The following is a 22,372-nucleotide window of genomic DNA, read 5'->3' on the forward strand; positions in this document are numbered from 1 at the left end:
GCTGAGCAGGAACAGGGGAACCTCATAACAGCCCCCCAGAAGAGGAAACGTGTGTCTGGGGGACAGGAGAGGAGGTGGCCATGCCCTCTTCTCTTTGTTTTTCTTTGGGATCACGTGTTGTGTTATGTTCATCACCTATTAAAGAACAAAATACAGAGACAAGACATGCACACAGGACGTACTTGCAGACTGCCTGTCGTGAGGCCTCATCTGCTCTCACTTCTACCAGCTCTGTTCCACGTGCCAGGGAGCCAGTCCTGCAGGCCAAGCCCCATCTCAGCAGAATGCCTGGCTTCTCCCCCACCTCCCTGAGCCTCCTCTTCCTTCAGTGAAGCCCGCTGGAGGCCGCCTCCTGCTGGGGACAGGCAAGTTGGCCTCATAAAGGGAAGCTGAGGCACCACATGCAGAGAAAAGCTCAGCCTGGAGTCCGGCAGGCCTGGGATCCAGTCCAGCTCTGCTGATTCTCAGACCCCGGTGCCCACCTCACCAGCAGTTGCCAGGATCCCACAGGAAGTGCGGGAGGGCGGCTCCAGGCGAAGCACCAGCTGAGCAGACTCACCAAGCCCACCTCCCCAGGTAGAGATGCCTCCAAAGGGCCAGGATGTTTCCCATCTTCGCAGCCTCCCTGCAGGATGCTTGGGCTTATCTGGCAGCTCAGCTGGTAAAGAATCCGCCTGCAACTCAGGAGACCCCAGTTTGATTCCTGGGTGGGGAAGATCCCCTGGAGAAGGGATAGGCTACCCACTCCAGTATTCTTGGGCTTCCCTGGTGATTCAGTCGGTAAAGAACCTGCCCACAATGCGGGAGATCTGGCTTCAATCCCTGGGTGGGAAGATACCCAGGAGGAGGGCATGGCAACCCACTCCAGTATTCTTGCCTAGAGAATCCCCAAGGGCAGAGCAGCCTGGAAGGCTCACAGAGAGTCAGACACAACTGAGCAACAAAGCACAGCACAGCAGGACGCTTGGTATACAGCAGGCGCTCAATGGAGAGGAGAGACCAATGGGAGCAGGCAGAGCTTTTGTCCATCACTGAGCCAGGGGCCGGGCAAGACGAGACAGCCGTCCCAGGTAGAGATAGGAGGGGGCCGTCTGTCCCCACCCTGTTAGCTGGGCCTACTGTTAGCAACAAACAGCCAAGATCTGTCCTAGATAATGTGCTTTGTAAAAATACAAAATAAGTTAGCCTCCTAAGAGGAATCACCAGGAAGGCTCTCAGAGATCAGTGTAAAGTCAAACCTGGCAGACACCTCTGTACTCACCTAATTCAGTGGTTCACAGACGGGGGCTGGGGAATAAGGAACTTGCCCCTAAGGCCATGGCCAGAACTCGGGGTCCTCAGAGGAAAGTCGGGGGCCCAGAACGACACCATTGATCAGGATAAGCCACACGTAGCCCCCAGACCTGATGACTCACGACAGGCCTGCTTGGGATACCCCACACCCCCTCTCCGGGTGACTGCGGCTCCGTTACGCACCATCTTCCCGTGGGGACCTGGGCACACAGTCTAGTCTCCATGCAGAACTCAGTGGATGCCGGGCCAGCAGGCCACACGCTGCCTCCTGAAGCTTCAGCCTTGGGACCAGGGCACCTCGACCCGCCCCTCACTAATGGTGCCTGGTGTCAGAATGTGTGACCCTACTGTGCGGAGGGGGAGGGAGGGCAGTTTTTTGGCAGGTGTCTGCTCCAGCAGACACACTAAGCCTGACCTCAGGTCAAAAAGACCAGGTTCTAGATGACCAACGATTCATACGTATTCTGAAAACACAGAAAAGTCAGAAGAAACACAACAAAAAGAGGTGAATCAAAAGCACTTCCCTGGTGGCCCAGTGCAGGGCACACATGTTCCATCCCTGGTCTGGGAGGACCCCACGAGCCTGGGCACCAGCACAGCTGCTGAGGCCCGCGCACCCTGGAGCCTGGGCATTGCAAAACAGGTGAGCCCCACTCTGCAACTGGAGAGCCCAGTCACCCCAGTGAAGAGCCAGCACAACCCAAAATAACTTTAAAACTGAACCAGAATAACTCAGAAACAGGTATGTAAGAAACAGCGTTCTGCCTATGTTTTCCTGAGTTTGATTATTTCTGACCCTACATTTAGGTCTTCAATCCATTTTCTCTTTGTGTGTAGTGTTAGGAAGTGTTCTGATTTCAGTCTTTAACAGGTATCTGTCCAGTTTTCCCAGCACCACTTAATGAAGAGACTATCTTTGCCCCATTGCATATTCTTCCTCCTTTGTCAAAGATAAGGTGCCCATGCGTCTGTACTAATGAGGAGGATGAACCTACAGCCTATTATACAGTGACATCAGAAAGTGAAAACCAAACACCGTACATTAACCCATATATATGGAATCTAGAAAGATGGTACTGATGACCTACTTGCAGGGCTGCAACTCGGGGGAGGGTAAAACCTGGGACGAGTGGAGTGCGCAGCTGGAAACACACACTGACGTGTCTGACGGCAGCGGGAACTTGTTCTGTGACTCAGGGAACTGAAACGGGGGCTGCGACAACCTAGAGGGCTGAGGGGGAGGCTCAAGCGGGAGGGGACACGTATACACTCGTGGCTGATCCGTGTTGGCATGGGGCAGAACAACACAATGTTGTAATCATCCTTCAACTGGTAACATGTTTTTAATTTTTGGTAATAAAATTTTAAAAAAAGAAACAGATGAGCAATAAAGCTCCGAACAGTGAGTTGGGCAAAAATCTTTGATAACATGGCTGAAGTTCAATGTCACCATTAAACCATTCTTGAGATAGAGGCATATGTGAGAAGTTTATAATTCTGAACTGTCTTCTAGATAATTTCAACACAACTCATGGGACACAGTGTGTGTGTGTGTGTGTGTGTGTGTGTGTGCGCGCGTGCACGCATGTACTTGTAGGAAGGGCAGAAATCTGACATTCTGCTGAGTTTCTTCTTGTTCAGGGAGAAAAGTGCGTAACTTAAACTCACTGATAGCATAGAATCAAGATGTTGAATACTCAATTTACTACAGGGAAAATTTTTGACCAAGCAAATAATGATGAAAGCAAAAAAAGAGCCAACTAGAAAGCAACAGGAAAATGAACTAAACACCAAATAATATTACAACAGGGATCACTATCAACAAGTGAAATTCACCTGCTGCCTTTCCAGATTTCACCAAAAAGAAAAGTAGTCGAGGAAAGACAGGAAAACACAATGCCAATACGTACAAAATCCTTTAATGTACTTCTCTTAGAAATGGGTAGTACAGGCAAAAAAGGAAAAAAACTGGGGGAGGGGGTGGAGGCAGACAGCAAAAAAGGAGAGCAGATTTAATATACAAGCTGAATTTAATAATTACATAAAATTTTATACCAAATCAACAACAATGCATTATTTTCAGGTGTGGCAGAACATTTTCCACAATCCCCTCCCCCCCAAAAAATCATTCTAGAGTTTATCTGGAGAAATAAATGCACCAAAGAACCCAGAATTTCTGAGTAAGAGTTTACCCATGAGGCTGTCAGTACTAGAGTGATAGTGATGAAGGCAACAGTCCAGCCCTGAGCTGCCCAGACCAGCGGCCTCCAGCCCCCCGTGGCTGCAGAGCACCTGAGCTGCTGTGAGTGCACACACATGGGATCCCAAAGACCTAATACAAAAGCATCTAACACCTCAGCATTTCTAACACCCATTACACGTGGCAATAGGTTACATAGACTTATTTCATCTGCTCTTTCCTTCTAACTGAGACCCCTAGAAAATGTCAAACTATACTAAAATGTCTCACACTCCCTGTCATTGGACAGAGCCGGTCTAGAGACGGGTCTGGGTTTTCAATTTTCTGTCCACATTCTTTGAGCCCACGGAGACTGTTTTCCTTTTAGCTCAGATTTTAAATGTTTCCTGTCTGGCCTAGGTGCCATGAGTTTCTCCTGGGTTTACATAAATTTTAATTTTTCTAAGCGGTAAAGTGATGGATCTCTCCCATCTGTGTTTTTCCAATTCTCAGTTCTGACTCTCCTAGAGGGTGGTCAGTGAGCCACTGTGGTGTGTGGGGACACAGGAGGACGAATGATCCTTCTCACACTGCCATAGAGGAGTTGGGGTTGAGAACCTGGCTTTCAGCCTCAATCTGCTCCACCTGCAAAGCGCAGTCCCCACCGTCTATCTCTGTGGTCAGGCCCTGGCTCACCCCAGAGGTTGTTAAGAGGACCAAGTGTTTAGTTGCAAAGTCATGTCCAGCTTTTTTGTGACCCTGTGGACTGTACCCCACCAGACTCCTCTGTCCATGGGATTCTCCAGGTACGAACACTTGAGTGGGTTGCCATTTTTTCTCTCCAGGGAATCTTCCCAAGACAGGGATGGAACCTGGGTCTCCTGCATTGGCAGGCAGATTTTTTACCACTGAGCCTTTTGAGGACCAAGGATTACTGTAAAGCAGCATGGCATCTGACAGTAAGTTCTCCATAACTCCAGCTCAACCCTGACCTTAAGCTACAGTGGTGCAGCAGTAACCCCAGAACTCTGACACCGACAGCCTACAAGGCCCCGAGGACCAGAGGGGCTACAGCCCACACAAGCAGCTGCAGGGAGAACAGGCTAGCTCTCCGGCTCCTGCGCTCGGCCATCCACTCTCCCCCACACCCGAGGAGATCATCCCTGTCCTCTCCAGCCCCAGCTTCTCCCATTTAACAGTTCAAGTTTATACTTAAGCTGGCCCCGGGTAATTTCAAGCACACACCACCAACCAGAGGGACGCCATCTGGCCTGGCAGAGAAAGGACCTAAATGAACCTGGAAATCCACTCCTCGGTAAAGGCAACACGAGTACCAGCAAAATGGTCAAAATTAACTTTTTCAGAGCTCTGGAAATTAATCCAAGGCCCATGGCAATCTGAACAGCGTTTATCCAAAGCATACAGGCTCCTCGGTAACTTACGTTTCTCCAATACTCCAGCCCTGAGACACCAGGCACCGCCTCCCCTCCGTGAGCCTGGGCCCTCAGCCCTGATCCCGTCACTTCTCAGCACCAGAGCCTTCCCCGAGGAAGCCGTCTTGGCTGGGCCACTCCTGTTTGGCCTCCGCTCCGTCACCTCCCCTGAACCCCCTTGCCCTGCACAGAATCACGGGCTCCGTCACAAACACTGCACTGCTTCCCAGAGAGAAGCCACGCCTCCACCCCCAGCATGGAGAGCCCTCTTCAGACCAGCCTAAAGGCTGCCACACACCACTTCCCGCTCCAGCAATGCAAGCTGTAGAGAAAAAGCTTAGCCTCGCGTATAACCCAACTTGACCAAAGTCACAACCCACTTACGGCTGGGACTGAGGGCTGTTGGCGGACTGAGCTTGCTGAGGGCCAAGCTCCATTCCAGCAGGGATATTTCCATTTCATTACCTTATGAGGCTGATACCAAACAGTGGCAGAATTTTTCTTGGGCTCCAAAATCAGAGGATGGTGACTACAGCCATGAAATTAGAAGACGCTTGCTGCTTGGAAGAAAAGCTATAACAAACCTAGACAGAGTACATGAAAAGCAGAGACATCACTTTGCCAACAAATGCACATATCATCAAAGCTATGGTTTTTCCAGTAGTTGTGTACAGACACAAGAGTTGGACCATAAAGAAGGCTGACTGCCAAAGAATTGATGTTTCTGAACTGTGGTGCTGGAGAAGACTCTTGAGTCCCTCGGACGGCAAGGAGGTCGAACCAGTCCATCCTAAAGGAAATCAACCCTGAATATTCATTGGAAGGACTGATGCTGAAGCTCCAATACCTTGGCCACCTGATGCAAAAAGCTGACTCACGGGAAAAACCCTGATGCTGGGAAAGATTGAGGGCAGGAGAAGGGGCCAATAGAGGAGATGGTTGGATGGCATCACCAACTCAACGGACACAAGTTTGAGCAAACTCCAGGAGAGTGAAGACAGGGAAGCCTGGTATGCCGCAGTCCATGGGGTCACAATGAGCCGGATGCCACCAGTACCACAACCATTATCTGATCGTGGAAACTGAAGCCTGCATTTTATTCACTTGGTGCCCAAGGCCAGCGAGAGAGGCTGCAGCCCTGGGGAGAAGACCTTCTGTGTGAAGGGCCCTGGGGCTCTCTTAGCTCTCCAGAAACCCTGGAGGGGTGGGCAGGCCCAGAGGCCGGGGCTCACGGCCCCGAACCAACCTTTAAGGGGAGAGGCCTTTAGATCAAGACTTGGTTCTGCTCTTAAATCACTTCACAGGTTTATTAACAATGCACAAAGAATCTGGGCAACCAGGGCTCTCTCCTCAAGCCTGGCTGTCTGAGACTATCACAGGAGGAAGCCAAGGGAAGGCTGGCCGCCACCTTGTGGAGCAAAGGGGAGGAAAAAGCCAGATGGAGATTTTTGACTAAATTGTCTTCAAAGAGCCATGAGTCTCCTAGTTTAAGTGGTTCCCTAGAGCCCGCCACACTCACAACCACCCCACGACTCCCCAACTGTGTTCACCATGGGAAAAAACAGAAGCTATGGTGTATAAAATTTGAGATTTATATGTTTGTGTGTTTAAGTTACTTAAATTGCACAATGCTGCATGAAGTCAGTCTAAAAAAGAATCAACACACACCACTGCAAGGTAATCCAATTTTTTTTTTTTGGTTTTTTTTTTTTAAACAAATTTGTACAGAAAAAAAAAAAAATCCCCGGGTCACACCCTATACCATACGCTCACCCTGTCCGGCTATGCAGGAGGCGATGGGAGCTGGGACAAGCAGCGGCCACAGATGACATGGGATGTGGAAAAACTGCGAGTTCCCTTTGTTCTCCAGTGTATCTTGTACAAAATAATTACATTTTTTTAAACATATTTACAGAGTTTGCACAAATAGAAAACGGTTACAAATTACAACCAGGCTTGGCAAGATAAGATCCCCCCTCCTCTATCACTGACTGAGGCCGGAGGTACGATTGCTTTGTATTTACAGATGCATTAAAAAGTCTGTCTTCTTAGAGACCTAGATGGAGTTCATAAAAAATGGTTAAATCATAAATTTATTCGTAAGCTATACAAGCGATTGATGCCCATCAGTCAGTTCATGTCTTGCTCCCTGAAGAAAGACTCGAAGGTAAAAGAATCCTTTCCCCAAAAGCAAGCAACACATCCCTCGGCCTGTCTGCTTACAGGGGTTTGGGTTTGGGAGGAAATAGGATGGAGGCAGGAAGAAGGGAGGAAGGGAATGGGGGAGGGAGGGCCGGACAACCTAGTTGAGACAGTTTTCCTTTCATTTTTTTTTGTTTCATAAACAGCTTGGAACCAGGTTAAGCCGACAGGCTTGTTACTTGCCATCTGATGGCTGTGAAAAGAACCCACAATTCTCTCGTCTCAGAGACGGAAACAGCTCAACATGACCACAGTACGGAACGAAAGGACTCTCTGGGGAGGACAAATGTTTGTAATTCTGCTGTAAAGTCTCTGCCTTGAGTGCCAAGCCCAATTCCAACAGTGCAAAGCAGACTCCGAGGCGGTGTGGGGAGGGTCAGAGGCTCGAGTAGTAGCTGTCCACCCACTGAGCAAGTCCGCGCTCCACCAGCGACCGGTTTATCAACACCACCTAGGGGAGAGGGGCCTGGAGAGCGCGGCCGTGGCGCCGGGCCAGCGTCCGGGCCGGCGCGGCTCCCCCCCAGCCCGGCCCCACCCCCGGCGCCTGAACGACTGGGCCGGGCCCGCCAGGGCTTCATGGACAGGCTCTGCCAGCAGGCGAGCAGGCTCTCCATGCTCCAGTACCAGGAGCCGAAGGGGAAAACCCAAGGGACAAGGTCCGAGAGCGCCCAGGGACGTCCTGCTGTGGGGGCCGCCAGCTGCACCTCCGGCCGCCACCCCTGGATGGCAGCGGCATCCCCACCCCGACTGTGGGCACCGAGCGTCCCTGCGCGTGACGGGGGAGAGGAGGCCCGAACTTACTTCATCTCCAACCACGCTCCACAGCTGAATCAGAGGCAGGCCGGTCGGGCTGTAACTCGTCACCTGAGAGAACAAAACTTCCCATGGTGTTTGTAAGCTACTCCGGGCCCCTCTCCAAGACTGCTGGCCAACCCAGGGCGTGGGCCACGGGCAACAGGCGCTCAAGGTCCGCTCCCATGCAGCCGGGAGCTGAGAGAGAGGCTGGAGGTGCCGGGCGGGGGCTCCCGGGACAGGCCCGCCCGCCCCACATACCTGAGCCAGCAGCGCTGTGTTCCCCGTCATCTCGCTCATAGCCGCGTCCGCCTCAGGCGAGAAGTGGTCATCGTCTAGGAGAGGGAAGAGCAGCGTTCGGCTCTCACCGAGGCGGGGCACGCATCACAAAACTCACGGGTGTTTTCTAGCAGACTTCACACGCTGCCATGGACTTACAGACCTCACAGGACAGAGCCACACCTGAGCTGGGTGCAGAGCCCCAGGCCTCCCTGGGAACGCTTGGGGTGCCTGCTGCATGCCACCCCCGGGGGCCGGAGGGGCACAGGGACAGAGACTCTGCCTCCAATGGAAGCATCGCCGCCACCAACACTGATTCAGGGGCTGAACGGACTGCTATCTCACGGAGTCAGGAACCAATGTTACAGGTGAGAACATGTGAAACACGAGTCAGTCTGAAGGTCAACCCGCTGCCACAGTGAGGCAGGTGCCATTCAGACCCAGGAAGTTGGCCACACAGTCCACTTTGGGCAGTGATTCCAAGTGGGCGGGGCACGCAGACAGCATTGTCAGATCATACATGTCCGGAACAAGGACACACCCAGGGTGAGAGGCAGGGAGGACAGGGCTAAGGTCTGGGAGTATCTAGGAACAGAGACGTGTCTCTAGGAAGCCTCTCAAAGCTGCAGGCCTAGGTGGAGGCTAGAGCAGTGGGCCTGAAAGCGGGGGTCTGGGGGTCCAGGGACCAGCACCACGGGAGAACTTGTTAGAAATGCACGTTCTCGGGCCTCCACCCAGACCAGACCATTGGAAACAAAGTGGCCGTGAGCTGTGCTGCTTAAGCCTGGAAGGTGAGGACAGGGTCCCACAGAGAAGACCGGCTCGCCACGGCCCAGGCCCCACCTGTTACCTGACAGAGGCATCACGCTGTCCAGAAGCACCTCTGCCCCCTGGAACGGCAGGGTCACAAAGTCAGACCTGAAAGACATGCCAGGCCCAAGCTCAGCCTGGACGCCACGCTGCCCACCCCAGGCCGACACGCCCCTCCTGCTCAGCGCCGTGACCCCGAAACCCAGGGAGGCCACATAGAGGCGCACACGCCAGGCACCACACCGCTCCCAGCTCCCCTGCACAGGCCCGGCCTCCGAGGTACTGCTTGCATCGCGCGCCCGAAGTGAAGCCGCCCCCTTGTGCCGAACGACACCCGGGCTTCTTCCACCAGACGGGGCTCTCCACTCTGTCTGGCTGAGGCGGGCATGGAGTTCATTTGCATCATCCTCTCCCAGAGTGGGCAGCAGCAGGAAGAACCCACCCACGCCCCAGGCGCCGGCTCTGCAGACGTCACGGCCGACTCGACTCACCGGATCTGCCGCAGCACGTCGACTTTCACCCTCTTGTAGCCGCCATAGTCGACGTAGCGAATCTCGACCTCGTTGGTGTCCTCGTAGGCGGCCACCACCTGGGCTCGCCACCAGGCCCCATCCGCGCCGGGGGCAGCGCAGATGACCGTTACTGTGGGCAGACGAGAGCGTGTGCCCAGAGCCAGCGCGGTGCGAGGCGACCACAGACCCTCCCCGGGCCCAGCATGGACCAAGGGCAGGGCCTGCCAGTCGTGCGTCTCTGCTGCCCCAACACCCCCCAGACCAGAAAGCACCCACCCACACCTTTCTCTGAGACTTAATGAGGCCAGAGGTGGACACAGATTACCTGAAATAAGCCAGGTAAATTCCAGAACTCAGGGAATGGACCAGCATCTGCCTTATACTCTGAAGGGAATGTCCCAGAAAGAATCCAGAGCCTCAAGTGCAGCAGACCTCTGGCTGGCTGCCAGGGCCTGCTCTGGCCCACCGCAGACCAGACCGAGGGCTCCCAAGCCCAAAGCCCACTTCTTCTGGCCTTTGCTTCAGGACGGTGCTGACAGCAATACACTTGGGGCCGCCAACCAGGCCAGGTTGTGGCCTGTTGGACCAGCAGTACACTTGGTCCAACTCAGGCCAGAGCAAGTGGCCCTGAGTGCCACCAACCCCAGCCTGGGGCAGCAGGGGCGGGGGCCCGTGACACGGCTGGCCACACTGTGTCCTCACCCTTAAGGGCAGGCCCAAATACAGTCCAGTCACCTCCTGGTCTCCAGTTCTGTCTTCACTTCTGGGTTGAAGCAACACCAGAGAACCTGACAATATTCCTCCAAAATGAAAACCTTAACATAAAATGCCCCCCAAATTTCAAAAGTTTTCCTTATGTCTTAAAGCCCACTGGGGGCTTCAGGTTAGGACTCCCTGATATGGTAGGTTAGCGACATCAGATCTCTGCTAACGAGGGTGACGAAGGTAAAAGAGCTCTGGAGCAGGGGCCACCTGGGCAAGTCACTGACTTTAGAGTCTTCATTTCCTCACCTGTTAACTGGAGATGCCCCAACCCACCATCACCGGAAACCGGGACCATCTTCAGGCCTGGCATCTGCAGCAGGCACTGTGCCTGTCTGACACACACAGTAGCCACCCCAATTCCCAGACCACATGGGCATCCCCCTCCCTCAACAGGCGGGCAGCAGAGCTGGGATCTGAACTGCCGTGCCAACTCTGTATTCTGACCCCTTCTTTCCGTCAGCCTATGGAAACACCAGCTTGAGCTAGCCAGGAAATGGGAGCCCAGCGCACCCCATGCCAACACCAAGAACTCAGGGATGCTATTCCCATGAACAGCCCCAGAACAGCCTCCTGCTGGTTAAAACCATGGGCAGAACAAGAGGAGACCCTCAAAACTTCTCCCTGAGCCTGGCCAGAGCCCGGCGCCCCTCGGACCTCAAGGGCAGCACTTACTCTCCACCGGGGTGGGCAAGGTGGGGATCCCAGGCTGAGAGTAGCAGAGGTACATCTGCTGGTCCAGGCTACGCAGCGCATGGAAGGTAGGGTGTGTGTGCTGCTGCACAAACAGGTGCCCGGCGTTGACCTGGTTGACCACGATCACCTCCACAGTGACGCCATCCGGGAGCATGAGCTGCAGAGAGGGGGGGCACATGCATTCAGCAACCCTTCTCACACCTGGGATAAACTCTGAGGCCCCAGGACAAGACCCCAAATTGGCACATCTTCGAAAAAGGCATAGCAAACCAAAGCAACACGGCTCCTAGACAGCACAGGTCCAAGGAAAACTCTCTTAAGCCATTCAAAGTGTTTGGCTCCCCTGCGGCCCTGGCCCTGCAATGCCCCAAGTAACCACGACAGGTGGCCTCAGTTCAGCTGGGCAAGGAGGCTCCCAGGCATCCGCGGTGGATGGAGTATCTGGCTGCCCACGGGCCTGGGCACAGCTTCTGCCCAGGCCACCTCGTCTCAAGACTCTGTAAGACCCAGGGAAGGCAAATAGGAATGGGGTGGCCACTAAGAGCAAGAGGAAGGGACAGTCCAGCCTGAGGGCCACCCTGCCAGCTCCCTGCAACGGCAGCTGGCCCCAGGAGCTCCAGCGTGACCGCTGGCGTCTCTCCAAGCTAAGGCAACAACGAGGCGCTGTGGACACAGCAGGGCATCCACTCCACCTCCCAGCCAGGCGGCCACAGAAAGAGCTTCGGGTGAGAGCTCCATGCCGACCCCCCGGCCCTGCGGGCTGATAGCCATGGCTCCGGCCCCACCAGCCACTCACAGCACAAGGAGAGGAGGCCTCACCAACCGCTCAACCACTTGAAAGAGAGAGAATGGGTCTGGGGCCACGCCTCACGGGAAATCCCGATGATTCAGAAGTGAAGCGTGGAGTGGCGGTCAGCCCACTCCCGGATATCCACAAGAAGGCAGAGGACATCTACCCCTTCCCTCAAAGCACAAGGGTACTGGGAGGGAGGAAGACACAGAATGAAAAGACCAGCATCCTAAACATTTTCTTGGAGCGCACACCTACTCTACGTGTGAAATGCAGTGTTCTTAGCCTTTAGAAACCTACAGATCTGCTCCCAGTGAGACAAGGCTCATAGAGCTGAAGGCATACAGCAGGATGGGGTGACAGGCCCCAGAGACCCCACAGCCCCAGCACACAGGCCCCAAAATGCCAGCTCCTCCTCTGCTAGGGCTCCCAGGGGCAGAGGTGGAGTGGGGGTTCTTTCCCTTTATGACCCAGGTGTCCCTTGTGAGGATGGAAGGGGAAGAGCCTCCTTCACCAGGGCCACTGCTAGACCTGACTCCACAGCAGGGGGGGGTCCCCGAACCAGGTCCAGAGGTGATCAGGACAAGGCACGGCTCTAAGCCGTCCCGAGTCAACCTGCACACAGCCAGTCAGCAGAGAGCAGTCCTTTCTAGGCAACTGCCTTGAGACCAGATTGCCCAGGTGGCAGAGGTGGGGAGAGTGGTCCTTCCAAGCAAGGACTGAGAGGCCTCTGGCTTCCTACAGCACCCTGGCCCCCAGCCCAACCCAGAGAACTAAAAGCAGAGCTGACCGCTGGCCAGAGGTGACAGGCGAAGGCCTCAGTATGCCCCAGGCCTTCCTTGCCCACGGCCTCGGGAGCTTCCATCTGGGGCTGGCCGGGAGGAAGGGGAATGCTCACCCAAGAAGTCATTGGAAGAGAAGGCAGCGCCAGCGAAGGCAGCGGGGGGGCATAAATGTTGGTGAGGTTCAGTTCTTTGAACTTCTTGCCGATCAAGCTCAGTGCCTTGTCCACATGCTGCTGAGAGCCTGCGTGTGGGGCAGACTACAGTCACGGGCTGAGACAGAGAGCAAGCCGAACTCACGCCCACCCGCACCGCACTCTCCCCAGAGCTCAGGTGCACCTTTAAGTGCCGAAATGCCAAGCCTCGCCTTAAGGTGAACCGCATCTAAAGCTGGAAGCCTGTGGCCCTTTCACACTGGGCCTCTATTGTCTATGACTGCACTAATGCAACAGGAGCTTAGCTGACGGGGAGGCCCGGCCTTCGTCCACCGTCAGCCCAGGACCCCTGGCCAGTCCCCGAGTGCCCACCCCTTTCCCGCCAGCAGATCTGGGGGATCCCAAGTCTCCTTCAAGTAGCGGAAGTGAAGATGAGGCTACAGGGAAGACTCGCCCACTCCCTTCACCCAGGGTGAGAAGCAGGGCTTTCTATTCAGAGAGTTAAATTCCAAAAGGGAGCAAGTGGGACTTAAATGCTTCAAGTCACTTACGTTCCAGGTAAGAAAATTGTCATAAAACCCAGGCAGCGGCTGCCACTGACCTTCAATGTGGCAGACCTGGATGTTCTGGGTGTAAGGCAGGGTGGAAATGTAGATCTTGGCACCAGACGTCTGCTTGAGAAAACTCACGTAGCGTCCCTGCTTGCCAATCAGCCGACCAACCAGGTGCTTCGGGAGAGAGAGAGGGTTGAGAGGGTTAACAAGCCAAACCCGAGCATCCCCAAGACCCACCTCTGCTTCACACCAGGTCAGGCTCACATGTATTCTCGGCACTCACTCACCAGGCACTGTTCTGAGCACTTACTGTTACTCAGTAAATGCAGGAAACAGGCAGCATCTGTTTATCACCATTTTACAGTTGACGGAACAAACTCAGAGAGGTTAAGTTAATTTGGCCAGGCTCTCACAGCTACTGGCTTCCCTGACAGCTCAGCGGGTAAAGAATCTGCCTGCCATGCAGGAGACCTCGGTTTGATTCCTGGGTTGGGAAGATCCCTTGGAGAAGGGATAGGGTACCCACTCCAGTATTCTTGGGCTTTCCTTGTGGCTCAGCTGGTAAAGAATCCGCCTGCAAAGTGGGAGCCCTGGGTTCAATCCCTGGGTTGGGAAGATCCCCCGGAGACGGGAAAGGCTACCCACTCCAGTGTTCTGGCCTGGAGAATCCCATGGACTGTATGGTCCATGGAGATACAGTCCATGAGGTCTCGCAGAGTCGGACTCAGCTGAGCGCCTTTTCCTTGCACACAGCTACTACGCAGCTGTGCCAGGCAACGGCTCTAGGACGTGGCCATTTCCATTTCCTCCCCAGCGATGGGGCTCATGTTCAGAGGCTGCAAAGGCAGCACTTTCTCCTCCTAACCCCTGGGATGTTTCTAAGCACAAGGTTGGATTTTTGAGTCCTCTACCTCTCCAAGTCTGCTCAGGTTCAAAGAATGGGCTCAGTTTGAAAAACCACTACCATATTGTAAAGTAATTAGCTTCCAACTAATACAAATAAATGAAAAGAAAAAAAGAAGAGATAACAAAGGTCTAAGAAAGAACCCTTGGGTTCCTGTTGCCAACTCCAGAGCACACGCCCCCTGCGGGCCAGAGGAGCCAAACTCAGCCCAATGTAAGACAGACCCTGAAGCAATCCCCAGTAGTGGAGCTGCCAGGGACGCGGCCACTCTGCACGGAGCTGCCTGGGTGTGCCCTCTGCAACCTCTGAAGCAGAGAGAAGAGGGCACCTCTGCCCTCAGGGTCACTGGGGGAAAGACATAACCAAGGGAGCCGGCCACGCAGGTCAGAGCGGCCCGCCTGACCTCGAGGTCACACCAGGCCAAGCCTCCACCTCAGCAGGAGGCTAAGAGCCCAGGAGAATGCAGTTGGCCAATTACTTCTGAGTCCCTGAGACAAACATCAAGATCAAGCTAATAAGATGTAAGTTAGAAAAGCAAGAAGCTAGAAATCACTTAAGCACCCTGGAATTGGGGAACTGGTGAAGTAAACTGACATTCACACAATGAATCATGCAGTTAAAATTCCATTTTCAAAGAATAACACAGGAAAATTAAGTTGTTAAATATTTAAAAGCATTAATTAAAGCAACATAATCTTAGTTTTGTTTAAAAACCACAGGGTGTAAGATGAGAAGGAAATAAAAGTCTTCCTAGTCACACTCGGGGGTAGGATTAAGCTGATTTTTATTTTCTTCCTACACTGCTATATTCCTCAAGCTCTCTAAAATACGGATTTATGCTGTGCTCAATTATAAAATACAGTCGGCACTGGAGAGTGGGAGGAGAGCATGCTGAGGGGACTCCTGGCCAGCCCCTGCCTCCAGCCTGCTTTGGTAGCATCTCCAAACTGATCTGAGCCCCGCACGCCAAGAAGAGCCTGGAGGAGGGGAGGAGCCGGGGAGTGTGAGGACGCCGCTCCCGAGGTCAGCTGGAGGGATTCCGCTCTAGGGGAAGCTCTCCAGACTTCCCCCTTCAGCCTCCAGCGCCCTAGGGGCTTCTCCTCATTTAGGTCCCCGCGCTTGGCCCCCTCTCCCAAGCCCGTTGACCCTGGGCCCGGGGTCACTTAGCGCTCGCAGCCCTTACCTTTGGCACCTCGATCTCCCAGATGATCAGGTCGACCTTCTTGGGGTTGGAGCCTGCCTGGGCATTCTGGAAACCGTCAGGCTTCCTGAGGCCACAGCAGCTGTCCACCGAGTCCATGCTGTTCCCGTCTGAACCTGCAGGGGAGGAAGCAGCGCGCACAGACACGGGCCCAGAGCAGTTAATAACGGACAACTTCCAAACTCGCACTCCCGGGAGGCCCCCGCCCCTCGTCCCCTCCTCAGGCTTGGCAGGTGACTGTCAGCTCGCAGTCTGGAAGGCTCGGAACAGCCCCAATGAAAGGCGGACTGGGGGTGTAGATACACCTAATTTTAGCCTGTCACTTACAGTCCCACTTGCTGAACTGGCAGCCGCGCCCAGCACAGCTGCTGGAGCAGAGACAAGGGGTAGACTGGGAAGAAACACGTCGGCTCAGCAAGGGGAGTCCACGGGCGGGGAGGGGCAGGCCAGCCGGCCCCCAAGGCCTCAGCAGCCTGTGCCTGGTGTGGGTCTCGGCGGAGCCCAACTGGTCGCAGCCGGGCCACACTCAGCTAAGCGGCCCCTCCCACGAAGGGCCCTGGTCCCCAAGGCCCCAGGCCGGAGCACTCAGGCACAGGCCTTCAGCTGAGCCCAGGAAGAGGGGGCGCCGGGAGGAGGCCCCTCCCTCCCTCTGCTGAGGCCTGAGACTCGTGCACCACTGAAGCTCTCAGGGCTTCCGGTGGGTCTTCAGTCCCAAGAGGACACCCCCACTCAGGGTCTGCCAGGGGGCCCACAACCAAGACACAGGGGTCAGACGGCTTCAGAGAAGTGGCTCTGGCTGAAATATGGAAGGCTCGACTGCCAGAAATAGATCACTCCTGAGATGCTACTAACTAGGTTATTTTCCACATGGTTTCTCTAAGCCCTGGACGTAATCCCCTACCGAACGAACCCGGCCCTGCCTGGACAGAGGAGGCATGGCCTCCTCCCAGCTACGATGAGGCGCCTCCCAGCTAAGATGCGGCGCCTCCCTCGACGCTAGGGGCTCAGACGGGCTTCACGCAGGGAAAACTGCCCTTCTGGAGAGAAGTCTGCTTGGCTCAGCTTGTACTCGGCCCCCAGCTGCCCCCAGGACCAAGCAGGATGGGCCTCCACCCTGACGACACTTAGAGGGGGCTCAGACCACACCGCAACTCCACAGGCTCCCCTCAGCCAGTGGTCCCTGGGCCACTCGGAGTCCTGACTTCCTCAGAAGATGCTGCGTGCGGCTCCCACCAGCCCCCACCTGCCATCCCCAAGCCCCTCACCCACCACCCCTCCTTTGCGGCCTGGACTCATCCCAGCAGCCACCACTGCCAAACTGGGGTCTGCATGATGAGGCTGAGGGGCTCCTTTATTTCCAAAGGATTTCCATCCATTTTAAGATGCTTTAAAATAATAAAAAAATAATTTAACATCCCTGAAGTTGGATGCATCTTATGGCCTCTGACTTTTCTACACTCATGATTGGCAGCACTTTTTTTCTATCACAGGTACACATAAAACAGCAGTGTCTTAATCGGTAATAGCATCTTACAGGTGACAGCACGTGGTGCACACCAGATGCTGCTGAGCAGTACAATTCCCCAGCAAGGGCCCCAATCTTCCTGGGGCTGAAATGACAGGGAACACCTCCAGGACAAGCAAGCTGGAGACCCACAGAGGAACCCTCGGCCTCCTTCCATGAGATAAGTGGGAATGCCCCAGGGAAGCTGCAAAACCAGGGTCAGGAGCTGCTGACCTGTAAGTTAGCGGTCTGAACTGTCTACGCTGGGGTCAGCACTCGAAAAACCCATTGGACACTTCATTACCAAAGTGCCCCTTTCCCGGGGGCGGAACTGCAGCTGCACAGAAAGAAATGGCTGAGGCTCTCTCGAAGGAATAGGTGACAGCAACAGGCGGAAGGCGCGAGCCTCCCGCAAGGTTCGAGGCTGTGGCCGCTCTCTGGGCACTTACCCCGCAAGAGCTTCTAGAGGAGGAAAGCAGGTGAAGACATGGGAACAAGCACGTTATTAGAAGGAAATGAGCCACTGAGAAAGCTCACCCACTCTCGGGACTCAAGGGGATTAAAGCTGAAGGGGCCGCTCCGTCTTTAAAACAGCTACTAGGAAGCTAGTGTGTAAAGGCAGATCAGTACACTTAAGTTACTGGTGAACTCAACTTTGAGCTGGTTCCTTCAGAAGGGCTGGGGAGGGTCCCTGGCTGCGGAACCAAGTTACAGCTCCCATGGCTTTGGGTTCAGGGCAGCGTTCACTTCTCAGTTGCCCACCAGCTCTCTGCTGTACCCCAATTTCTGCAAGCCGCTGGGACACAGTGTAGAAGAGCATCTGACTACAGAAGCAGCAGAGCAGACCAGCCACCTTTCCCAGCTGAATGAGGGGAGACACCCCGCTCCTCTCGGGGATACCCCAGGCCCGCCTACCTCCCGAATGGTCTGCTTCCGCATCCACGGTCCATCCATCCTCAGTTCCCAAGTCCGACAGCTCCCCCTTCAGCACCCCGTTGCTGACAGGCACAGTACTTTCGGGCAGCGGTGGGGTGGCAGCCTCGCCCCTGGGGCTGGAGGAGATCTCTGTACAACAGTCTTCAAGCCCCGAGGTGCTGGCAGAATCTGAGCGCTGCCCCGAGAAGGCCCCGGAGGGGACAGCCTGGCCACTGTCAGACATGCAGGGGACATGGGAGGCCTCTTCCCCCGGGCCGCCTGCCTCATCCAGCAACTCGCCCAGGGGGGTGGCCCGCGGCGGGCAGGGGGCCAAGGAGATGTGGTGTGCAGAGTTCTTTGGCTTCCTGTCCTTGGTGGGGCTGGACAGAGGGCTGCTCAGGCAGCTCACGTAGGTCTTTGGTGTTGGCTGGTCTGCCGTCGGTGGCTCTGCGGAGGGGAGGGCCGTGTCCCCCAGGGCCGCGGCCGCCTCCGCGGCAGCCACGGTGGACTCGGAGGCCTCCAGGCCCAGGGGGGGTTTCTGGCTGGCGGAGGCACAGCTCTCCTCCTTCGGCCCTTGGGGCTGAGCGGCTGAGGCCTGATACACCCGGCCTGCGATCCTGCCCACGGTGGTGGCCAGCACCTCCTCGGTGGCCTCCAGGATCACTTTGGAGATGATCTGGAAGGCAGCCTGCTCGATCTTCTCGCTTCTCTCCCAGGTCTCCTCCCCGCTCTGCTCCCGGGGAAAGACTCCATCCCAAGCTCCGGCCGCCCGGCCTCGGGGTGCCAGCGTCTCCTCGGGCGCCTTCTCCACCACGTCCTCGTCCAGCAGGCGGCCCGGGCCCTTCTCTCCCGCTCCGGCAGCCCGGCCACTCTGAAACTCTAACTCGGGGCCCGGCTCCCAGGCCACCGGCCCTTCCTCCAACACGTTCTCTCCAAGCAGCGCGTCCCCGGTGCCTTCGGCGCCCCCTGTCTCCCGGGCCTTCTCTCCGGGGCCTGGCTTCTCGGCGGGGGCTGCAGGCTGGCCCTGGCGGACCCGTCCCACAGGCCGGCCCAGCACGGCCTCTCGCTTACACACCTCGACCGCCTCGTGGGGGAATGGAAGGCCCTTGGGGGCTGGCAGGGGACACTCCAGAGGGACAGCCTTGGCTTCGTCGCCCGCGAGGGCGAGCTCCACCTCCTTGTGCGCTCCCGGGCGGAGTCTAGTGTCGGTGGGGTTGGGAAGGCTGCCTGAGGACTCGGACCTCCGGCAGACCGGGTGTGCTCGCAGCAGGGCCGGCGGCTCCAGCGAGGGCCTGCCGCCGCCACACAGCTCCCTCTCGGGCGGCGGGCTGGCTGCTCCAGGCCGCGCGTCTTCAGCGGGGAGCATCTCCTGGATGGCAGGGCCGGCTGGTAGCACCACCGCGCCCACCTCCGCCGCTCTCTCGTGGCTGTCGAGGGGCTCTTTTTTACGGGCGAAAAACCACCACCAGCCGAGGAGCGCCAGCACTCCAGGCAGGGCCAGGGGGAAGACTGAACGGAACTGGATCGTCATCCTGGAGGCGTGGAGTAATTACACCTGCGGGAAGAGGAGAGCGGGGGGCAGCCGTGAGAGCTGGCGAGGGCTCCTAATGGGACTCACCGTCCAGAAAGGCCGGCCTCGGGCCCCCCGCCCCTGGAAGGTGCGGCCCGCCCTCTGGGCACACCCCAGCCGGTGACCCACGGGGGGGAGGGGCACTGCCCCCGGCCTTCTGCTCCCTCATCCAGGCACACTCCCCTGAAACACACCGAGCCAGCTCCTGAAACCAAATCCCTTCCTGCATCACTTCTTGAAGTCCAATTGTCCCTAGGTTCCCCCACAAGGGACTAGCTGTGTTTAGTGTCTTCATTCTCTAAACTCCCAGAACACCTATCTATTCAGGTGGTATTGGAGCACTTTTAAATACCCATGGAAATCCATGTGGACACATCCCTCGAAAGCATCCCCCAAATCATCAGTCAAGGAAACAGTAGTTACACCACAGTTAACTCAGAGCAAAGGATGAGTGAGATCTTTCAAGGGATGGGGGTGCCCCAAGGGGAGGGACCAGCAACACACACAGGGCTGTGGAAATCAAGTTGTTTGAGAGTCAGGCTGTTGAGCAGGTTCAGTGAGGCTCCTGCACCCACTGCAGAGGCTGCGCTTTTTTCTGCAGTCAACAGAGAACCAGGTTTGGTTCGCAAGGAACACACACTCCCAAACTGTGCTTCCAGCTTATACAGAAGCACGTTGAATGAAAGGAAGCTGAATACCTAGTCCGTCAGATCCAGGCAAGGAGGAATAAGAGCCCAGGAGAAGGCAGTAGACAAGAGACAGGAAACAGCTTTCTCCACCTGTGAGATGGGGACACACTTTGTAAGGAATAGCTGGTATAAGATCAGTTGACACATACATGAAGTGCTGGTAAAGCAGGGTTAGCTCTCATGAGAGGTGTGTGGTGAACGTATTCTAGAATACACACTTGCATGCGTTGCCTCCCTACCAGCAAAATTTGTCTGCAAAAATGACAAGAATCCTTAAAACGAAAAATCCTCCACTGTTATGGTGAATTATTCCTTAATGTGGTTTGTGCTTTGTTGTGGATATAAGTGAATGCTTTAACAATTCTTTAATTGTTAAATTTGGACAAGTTTAATTTGGGCTTCCCCTGTGACTCAGCAGTTAAGAATCCACCTGAAATGCAGGAGAGGTGGGTTCACAATCCTTGGGACAGGAAGATCGCCTAGAGAAGGAAATGGCAACCCACTCCAGTATTCTCGCGTGGGAAATCCCAAGGACAAAGGAGCCTGGCGGGCTACAGTCCATGGGGTTACAAAGAGACAGACACAACTCAGTGACTAAACAACTAGTTGAATTTACTCACATCAGGGCACTCTGGAAATACCAGAGCATACTCTTGTTCCCTAGGTGGCTTTAATGCTCAGCCAAGGCAAAAGAAAGTTCAACCACTGCAAAAACAGTCCTGGAAACTTTGCTTCTCAAAGTGTAGTCTATGGACCAGAAGCACTGAGCATCATCTGAGAACTGCTACCCACTCCAGGCCCACTGAATCACATGCTGCCATTTAACAGGACAAGCAAAGGATTCCCCAGCACATGGCAGCTGGTGAAGGGGTCCAGTAGAGTGTTCTCCAAAGTGAAGGGGTTGGGGAGGGGTCATTTCCAGAAACTCCCTTGTCTGTAAAGAGAAACCTTCTTCCTAATATTCAAAGATGAAGCAATGGTACTGGAAAATACAAAAGCAAAGCTAAGCAATGGCCGGGGCTCAGAAGACTGTATTAATCCCTTCAGGCAGAAAGCTTCAACGATGCTACCTTGGAGCTTCAGATTCAAACACAACCTCATGACATGCTTTCCCTTGCATTGCTTAATCCTCAACTACCTGGTTTGGAATACATATTACCATCCTAAAGGTTAAAATAACTCAAGGGGCTGAACTTGGGTCTATTCCACATTAAATCCAAAACCCAAGGGTGTGTGCAAACAAGGCATTGTACAGAAGAAGGAAAGAAGTTTGTACTTCTCTTAAAACTTAATGATCCTATCCTATGATGCTCAAGTCCCACACCCAGAATCTTTCCTTTAAAAAAACATCAGGCAGACGTCAATATGTATTAAGAATGTTCACTGGGCACTCAGAGTTGTTGGGAGGGAAGGGTGGGAGGAAGAGATAGTTAGGGAGTTTGGGATAGAAATATATATACACACTGCTCTATTTTAAATGGATAACCAACAAGGACCTACTGTATAGTACATGGAATTCTGCTCAATGTTATATGGCAGCCTGGATGGGAGGCACATTTGGAAGAGAATGGATACATGTATATGAATGGCGGAGATTCTTCACAGTTGTTCAACTGAAACTATCACAACATTGCTTGATAATCGGCTATACTCCAATATAAAATTAAAAGTTATTAAAAAAAGAAAGTTCACTGGGGTATCATTTGAAGCATAACTCAGAGGAATGACTGCTAAATATATTGCAGAACCTATGGACATACCAGTTTTGGAGAAGGAAGCTGATCTCATGTATTGACATGGGAAAATTGCCATGATACACAAAACAAAAACTGTAGACCACTGTGCATTTGTGATTGCATTCGCATAATCACAAGGAAAAACTGGGAAAGATCCACATCAGGCCTCTCAGTTGTGGAAGAGGGGGAGGTTTGCACATTGATCTTGCATCCTGCAAATCTTCCCAGACTTGCCTATTTATTTATCCTTATCTGTAAATAGAGAAAGTCTTCTTTCTTTCAGGAAGAGAATTTTAAACTTCTTTAACAGGGATTCTCCAACTTGACTGCCTGTTAGCATCATCTGGGAAGCTTTAAAACCCAAGGTGGCACCCAGATCAATTCAATCAGAATCTCAGGGTGAGACCTGGGCATCAGGTTTTTTGTTTTTTAATCAACCCAGGTGATTTCAATGTGCAGTCAAGTTGGGGAATCACTATTCCATAACAACCTGCGCACACCCCAAAAAAGGTGAGAGATTAAGGAAACTTGCTCTGTGTTCAATGTCTTTCACATAAAAAATTTTAAAAATGAAATTTGAGAAAGAAAAGAGGTTAGGGGGGAAGTGGGGCACT

The 22,372-nt window shown here is 54.3% G+C and overlaps 1 protein-coding gene across 3 annotated transcripts in view; it reads right to left on the reverse strand.

Annotated features, from left to right (window-relative positions):
- Positions 1–3,196: 3,196 nt before the first annotated feature.
- Positions 3,197–22,372, reverse strand: part of AKAP1 (A-kinase anchoring protein 1) — a 33,776-nt gene continuing 14,600 nt past the window's right edge. The window contains exons 2-12 of one of the 3 annotated variants that reach the window (XM_065908528.1): positions 20,032–20,112; positions 17,764–19,318; positions 15,327–15,460; positions 13,287–13,413; positions 12,647–12,774; positions 10,938–11,115; positions 9,480–9,630; positions 9,029–9,096; positions 8,161–8,234; positions 7,909–7,971; positions 3,197–7,558 (exon numbers count right to left, since the gene is read on the reverse strand). In XM_065908528.1, coding sequence (XP_065764600.1) covers positions 7,484–7,558; positions 7,909–7,971; positions 8,161–8,234; positions 9,029–9,096; positions 9,480–9,630; positions 10,938–11,115; positions 12,647–12,774; positions 13,287–13,413; positions 15,327–15,460; positions 17,764–19,294 — 2,529 coding nt within the window. In that variant the 5' untranslated portion in view covers positions 19,295–19,318; positions 20,032–20,112 and the 3' untranslated portion in view covers positions 3,197–7,483. Of the gene's footprint in view, positions 7,574–7,908; positions 7,972–8,160; positions 8,235–9,028; positions 9,097–9,479; positions 9,631–10,937; positions 11,116–12,646; positions 12,775–13,286; positions 13,414–15,326; positions 15,461–17,763; positions 19,319–20,031; positions 20,113–22,372 lie in introns of all 3 variants that reach the window. The other 2 variants (XM_065908529.1, XM_065908527.1) reach the window with 2 other exon arrangements.

Source organism: Muntiacus reevesi, chromosome 18, assembly GCF_963930625.1.
Source record: "Muntiacus reevesi chromosome 18, mMunRee1.1, whole genome shotgun sequence".
Classification (NCBI taxonomy): domain Eukaryota; kingdom Metazoa; phylum Chordata; class Mammalia; order Artiodactyla; family Cervidae; genus Muntiacus; species Muntiacus reevesi.